We start from the raw sequence: 7153 nt of genomic DNA on the forward strand, positions 1-7153 counted from the left end.
GAGGCTGAGGCGGAGGCTATCCTGTGTGGTCTGAAGGAACTTGCAAAGAGATACAATGGAAGAACCATATTGGAGACTGACAACGCTTCAGTTGGTAGAGAGCTGAGAAACACCACAGTTGGAGTTTCAGAATGCTACCCCATCCTAACGGACATCAGGCAAACTCTGAAACTTTTTGCTGATTACTGGATTAGTGTGGTTGGGAGGAAGCTCAACAAACTGGCTTATGAGCTAGCTTTCTTAGCGAGAACAGCAGGCAACCAAGCTCTAGTTGGGTCAGTCCGAGAGAATCTTAAAGATTTGTTTCTAGCTGAGTGTAATCCTACCCATTGTAGCTTGTTACTCATTGGATCTCAAAAAAAGAAAGAAAAAAGAAAGCGACCCATTCTATCCATCTACAATGGGCCGTTCCAACTTCGAAAGCCCAAACTAGACCTGTGCATGGGTAGCTTGGTTCGGAGGCCCGAGCCCGGAGCCCGACATCTGGGCCAGGCCTGGGCTCCATTTGCCCACCCGAAGCCTGGCCTGTAAGCCCCAAAAAAGCTCAAAATGGCAATAAATGTATATTTTATTTGAAATATAGGTATATTATATTTTTAATATCCCGAATATAATTATTTTAATTACAAAATGGCACTGATCATGTGCTTTGGGCCGGGCTGGGCCAGGCCTGGGCTTGGGATTTTAGCTTCGGGCTTTACAAAGCCCGGCCCGGCTCGGGGTTTGAACAGGTTTAGCCCAAACCAACAAACCAACACAGCCGCAACCTGATCGCGTTATCCACCCCGCCGCACTGACATTCCCCCGAGCGACAGAAATGGCCGGCGCAACAATGGCCACCGCCACCGTCGCGGCCGCGTCGCCGCTCCGCGGCAGGGTCACCGGGCGCCCACACCGCGTCCGCCCGCATTGCGCTACCGCGAGCAGCGCGACCGAGACTCCGGCGGCGCCCGGCGTGCGGCTGTCCGCGGAATGCGTCATTGTGGGCGCCGGCATCAGCGGCCTCTGCACCGCGCAGGCGCTGGCCACCCGATACGGCGTCAGCGACCTGCTCGTCACGGAGGCCCGCGACCGCCCGGGCGGCAACATCACCACCGTCGAGCGTCCCGACGAGGGGTACCTGTGGGAGGAGGGACCCAACAGCTTCCAGCCCTCCGACCCGGTCCTCACCATGGCCGTACGCTTCTTGCTCGCTTCTCCGATTGTGATTGTTCGAGACATTCGTGTACAGAATGATGTAAACGCTCCATGGATGGATTGGTTGCGCAGGTGGACAGCGGGCTCAAGGATGACTTGGTGTTCGGGGACCCCAACGCGCCCCGGTTCGTGCTGTGGGAGGGGAAGCTGAGGCCGGTGCCGTCGAAGCCAGGCGACCTGCCTTTCTTCAGCCTCATGAGTATCCCTGGGAAGCTCAGGGCCGGCCTTGGCGCCCTCGGCATTCGCCCACCTCCTCCAGTGTGTGCTGCATTCTTGATTCCTTTCTGAATTTGTTGCTTTGCCGTCAACATTGATGGGCCTGAGCGTCTCCGGCGAAGGTTTCAGGGGCGCGAGGAGTCGGTGGAGGAGTTTGTGCGCCGCAACCTCGGTGCCGAGGTCTTTGAGCGCCTCATCGAGCCTTTCTGCTCAGGTGTTCCCTTATTATAATGCGCAATGCCTGTTTGTTACATATATAGTCTTCTTGTTGCGTGCAACGACTGTGATAGCTAGTAATGTAACATTTCGATATTAACATTAAGGTGTATATGCTGGTGATCCTTCGAAGCTTAGTATGAAGGCTGCATTTGGGAAGGTCTGGAGGTTGGAGGAGATTGGAGGTAGTATTATTGGTGGAACCATCAAGGCGATTCAGGATAAAGGGAAGAACCCCAAACCGCCAAGGGATCCGTAAGTGAAGACCATACTTTTTTATTTAGTTGGTCAGTTAACTGCTCCGTTGTACTAACCTGTTTTCACCACTTTTAGCCGACTTCCGGCACCAAAGGGACAGACGGTGGCATCTTTCAGGAAGGGTCTAGCCATGCTCCCGAATGCCATCGCATCTAGGTTTGTTATCGTTTCTTTGCGCAATTATGAATTTCTGTTATTATCAATACAAGTTGTTGTGTTTCGGTGTGGACCTTGTGCCGTTGTACTTAGACATGATCATGAACCAGCAATGATGTAGTACTAGGTGTCACTTAACCATATTCTGTTCTGTATTTCCTTCTTTTCCAGGCTGGGTAGTAAAGTCAAGCTGTCATGGAAGCTTACGAGCATTACAAAGGCGGACAACCAAGGATATGTATTAGGTTATGAAACACCAGAAGGACTTGTTTCAGTGCAGGCTAAAAGTGTTATCATGACCATCCCGTCATATGTTGCTAGTGATATCTTGCGCCCACTTTCAGTAAGTGCTTCTATAATTAAAGTTCTTGTTTTAAAAATACATTGGGCCACTACTACTATTACTCTTTAACTTTCTTGGATCCTCCCTGTTTGTTTGCTAGGAAACATGAAATGTTGCACTAGTACACTTCCACTAAATAGACTTGCCAAAAAATAGGACTGCATCTTAACAACCATTTCCTGTAATCTTAGTGTAACGCATTATTGCGACTTTTTGCAGGAAGTTGTGATTTTTCAGACTCAGGATTGCATTGATCAACCTGGTCAAACTGTTCAGTGATTCACAAGTCGTACTATATCTTCAACAACCAAACTCTATGTTTCCAAAGAAAAATTTAAAATAATTATATGTTCTGAAAGTTGTATCTGGTTTTGACAAAACGAGACAAGACATCAGTATGCGTTATACTACATATTAAAAGAAGATTTTTAGTAGAAAACAAATTTTGACCCAGAAATGGAAAATATAAAGCCCACAGGACCTAAATTCCTCAGCATATTAGAAGCCTCAGCATTAAGCACAAATAAGACTAACAGCACCTACTTCGTTGATAGGATGATGCCTTAGTGGTTTGTTTCTCCTTTCACTTTGCTATCTTAATTGAACCTGGCAAGCCACTCCATGCTGTTCTTAATGCATATCTTACAAGGTGCACTAGATTACTTTATGCGATATTTGGTATTTTCCCTACACTAGGTAGCCTTCCCTATCATGTATGTTTCTATGGCCATCTTTTCTACGTGGCATGGGACATGCTTATTTCTTCCTGGACAGAAGAGTTCCGAACATTCTACATGAAGTTAACTAGTTGGCAAACTTTTTCTGGTGGGTGCTTATTCCTAACTTTCTAAATTTGTTACACAGTAAACGGAATCTGTCCCACTAGCTGCCTGTCAGGGCGTTTCAAGCCTGGTTCAACGTACCATTTGGCGAATATATGTGTCGAACCCATAGTTTGCAGTTGCAAGCAGTAACTTTATTTCACATTGCTTAGGTTTTCTAAAGTAGTCTAACCATACTTCCTCCTGTGTTCATTGAACCCCTCCTGCAGATTGATGCAGCAGATGCACTCTCAAAATTCTATTATCCGCCAGTTGCTGCTGTAACTGTTTCATATCCAAAAGAAGCTATTAGAAAAGAATGCTTAATTGATGGGGAGCTCCAGGGTTTCGGCCAGTTGCATCCACGTAGCCAAGGAGTCGAGACTTTAGGTATCTCGATCGGGAATAGATTCTTAGCTTCAAACAACTATGAACATTACTCTTGCTTCTTTGTTTGCATTTATCTTGTCAATGATTACTAATTAGTTGTGTTTTTTATCTAGGGACAATATATAGCTCTTCTCTCTTTCCTAATCGTGCTCCTGCTGGAAGAGTGTTACTTCTGAACTATATCGGGGGTTCTACAAATACAGGGATCGTCTCCAAGGTTCTCTCAACCTGCCTGATCCTCGTGTCATTTTCTTATTACATGATATATTCTTACAGTATTCATTTTGTGTTGATCACCTATGTCTTCCTTTGGGATTTGTGTAAACAATTTGACTGCATATTTCACCACCAGCTGCAATTATGAAATTATGATAGATGCGAACCACTTGTTAGGTGCTACATTCAGTTGTGATGGTATTGTTAGATTGCTTGTTACTGATTGTATTCCTGTTGATCCTATTTTATTTGCAGACTGAGAGTGACTTAGTAGGAGCCGTTGACCGTGACCTCAGAAAAATGTTGATAAACCCTAGAGCAGCAGACCCTTTAGCATTAGGGGTTCGAGTGTGGCCACAAGCAATACCACAGTTTTTGATTGGGCACCTTGATCGCCTTGCTGCTGCAAAATCTGCACTGGGCCGAGGCGGCTACGACGGGTTGTTCCTAGGAGGAAACTACGTCGCAGGAGTTGCCTTGGGCCGATGCATCGAGGGTGCGTACGAGAGTGCCTCACAAGTATCTGACTTCTTGACCAAGTATGCCTACAAGTGATGGAAGTAGTGCATCTCTTCATTTTGTTGCATATACGAGGTGAGGCTAGGATCGGTAAAACATCATGAGATTCTGTAGTGTTTCTTTAATTGAAAAAACAAATTTTAGTGATGCAATATGTGCTCTTTCCTGTAGTTCGAGCATGTACATCGGTATGGGATAAAGTAGAATAAGCTATTCTGCAAAAGCAGTGATTTTTTTTGAAGACTTTGTTGTATGCTAAGTATTACTCCCTCTGAAAAGAAATAGAAGAGCGTTAGATCACTACTTTTAATGATCTAAATGCTCTTATATTTCTTTACGAAGGGAGTAGATCGCTTCAATGTGCCGAGCAACAATTTCCGCGGGATTTTACATAGCGCCATCGATTTCTTTGATTAAACTTCGACAATAAATTTCACCAACAAGATATACTTTTATAAATTATATTGTTTCGAAACTACATTTTACTACGAATTGAATGGTCTTTTTCTTTGACATGTAATCCCTGCTTTGTTGATCAAATTCATGGTCAAAGCTGATCCTCGAAATACGTGTGTGCCATGTAAATACAAATAATCCTGAGTGAATTTCTTACCACTATGTTGATGGAAGCAAATAACTGAGAGCATTTGATATGTTTGGGAACCTCTGCTATAACTTCAAACCATATATGACCAAGATCATACAACTGGACTATTACTGTCTAATTCTGATGAAATCTGGGATTCAAATCCCAGTTCAAAAAATTATTGTTCTCAGTTACCAGGGTCCTTATCTTTTAACATCTAGCTAACTCGAGAGCATACACAGTTTTCCTTTTTAGTGAACTGGTAGCTTTATTTATATCAATGGTATACACAATTAGACATGGCAAATAATAAGAGCAACCACTGGCTGTACTATTAACTGTGATTCATAATTGGGAACAGATCTTAGAATGAATTTTAGAATGTATGTATGCACCTTTTTATTATGCATGCAGTTTAAAATATACCATATGAATTGATGATCAAGATGCTGCCCGCGCTTGTTCTATAAACTCTTTATGATGGGCAAAGGCGAACATTTTGTGCTCCTTAGGGTACATTGAGAAAATATGCTAATACTGAATCTTGAAAGGTACATACGTAGTGAAATCTTGGCAGAGGAGTAGAAGTTTTAGGAGAACTGTCAAACCAGGCTTGCAGTTGTTAAATACCGAAAAAAGCTCGTGTCTCGCTTTATAAATAAAGCAACGAGCAATCATATTTCTCAGCGCACACAACTCGACACCACAACACACGCACACATACACACTTAAGGCAAGATACACTGGTGATTAAGAACAATTACCTGACCCCCTACTACTCAAAGCAATCTACACGTAGGAAGAAAGGGCACCACTTGAAGCCTCCGGGCCCTCCACCGTGAACAAGTCACCGCGAAGGGACGAAGCCATACAAGATGAACCGAGTGCTCCAAGGCGATGCCTTCAGGAAGGATACGACACTGCAGTGCCGCCACTGCTCGATCCAGTGATCGTTGTTTCTCCTAGAGCAACAAGGAGGATGAAGAGGAACCGCGGCAACGCCTTCAAGAAGAAGATGACACCTATAGGCGTCGCCTTCGTCGATCTGGAAGGGCCGGAGATGGTATTCACCCTAGCAAGCCACCGCTCGCTGCACCACCGCCACCGGACGTCACACACTGTCCACCACGCCGCCCAGACGACCATGGCAAGCAACCAACACTCGAGCTGCGAGCTCCCCCTCCCCCCTGACACCACCCTAACCGAGACCCTGACACCACCCTAACCGAGACTTGTAGACATGACGACCAAAGAGACAAGCGGAAAGGCACCTCTTTGCCCACCCTTGGACAGGCCCCAACTCCGAGACCAACCTGGCCGGCCAGATCTGGTCTCCACCCCCGCCCTTCCTCGCCCAGGCAAGGGACCAGCTCCCCAGTGGCACACAACGATCGGATGAGAGGCAAGGATGACTTCCCTGCCCTCCTGGCGACGAAATTGTAACGCCCCGGATTCGATGCGCCAGGTGTCCGCTAGTTATTCGCCGTCTTTGCCATGTCATTTGCTTGCGTGTTGCATTTTGCCATGTCATCATCTGCATTTCATCTGCATGTTTTTCAAAACTTGCATCCGTTCGGGTTCTCCCGGTTCTCTCAGTTGTCCGTTTGGAGTCCAGACCTCCCGCGCGCGCCCGTCGCCCCTCTCAGACCTTGTTTTCGTGTGCGGGTGTTAAACTTTCTCGGAATGGCCCGAGGTTTGCCAAGCGGCCTTGGTATACCGCCGATAGACCGCCTCTCAAGTTTCGTGCCATTTGGAGTTCGTTTGATACTCCAACGGTTAACTGCGTAGCCCGAAACCCCCTTTTCTCTTGCAGCCTAGCAACCCTTCCAAAGTGGCCCAAAACCCATCTAACTCCCCTCCATGCTCTCGGTCGTTCGAACACGATCGCGTGGCCGAAAACCGCTCCCCATTTGGACTCTCCTAGCTCCAAGAATCTATAAATATGTGCCTCCCCGAAATTCGCGGATGTTTCCTACCCTAACCCAGAGGCCGCCACGTGGCGCCCCCGCGCCCACTTCGCCGCCGGCCCGCGGAGCCCATCCGGGGCCCGTGCGGGCCCAGATCCCGCCGCCGCCTGGCCCGAGCCGCCTCCTCGCCCCGGAGCTCCCCGCCAGAGCGCCCCCGCCGGCGTGCCCCGCCATTGCCCGCCGGGCGCCTCGCCGGCAGCCCGCTCGCCGCCGGTCACGCCGCCTCCCCGCCGCGGGAGCGCCCCCGCCGCGGCTCCCGTCAGCGCCC

General features: G+C 47.7%; 1 protein-coding gene across 1 annotated transcript; it reads left to right on the forward strand.

The window, feature by feature from the left end:
• Positions 1–789: 789 nt before the first annotated feature.
• On the forward strand, positions 790–4575 carry LOC119307367 (protoporphyrinogen oxidase, chloroplastic-like). The gene is made up of 9 exons (XM_037583444.1): positions 790–1177; positions 1270–1455; positions 1543–1627; positions 1737–1884; positions 1963–2043; positions 2215–2386; positions 3438–3597; positions 3711–3814; positions 4069–4575. Exons 1-9 carry the CDS (start codon positions 818–820, stop codon positions 4366–4368), a joined length of 1596 nt encoding a protein of 531 aa, XP_037439341.1. The 5' UTR covers positions 790–817; the 3' UTR covers positions 4369–4575.
• Positions 4576–7153: the final 2578 nt, after the last annotated feature.

Source organism: Triticum dicoccoides, chromosome 5B (genome assembly GCF_002162155.2).
Source record: "Triticum dicoccoides isolate Atlit2015 ecotype Zavitan chromosome 5B, WEW_v2.0, whole genome shotgun sequence".
Classification (NCBI taxonomy): domain Eukaryota; kingdom Viridiplantae; phylum Streptophyta; class Magnoliopsida; order Poales; family Poaceae; genus Triticum; species Triticum dicoccoides.

Coding starts and splice junctions, on each gene's coding strand:
- LOC119307367 (XM_037583444.1), top strand. CDS start 818: ATGGCCGGCGCAACAATGGCCACCGCCACCGTCGCGGCCGCGTCGCCG. Junction 1,628..1,736: donor CATCGAGCCTTTCTGCTCAG/GTGTTCCCTTAT, acceptor ATTAACATTAAG/GTGTATATGCTGGTGATCCT. Junction 1,885..1,962: donor CCCAAACCGCCAAGGGATCC/GTAAGTGAAGAC, acceptor CACCACTTTTAG/CCGACTTCCGGCACCAAAGG.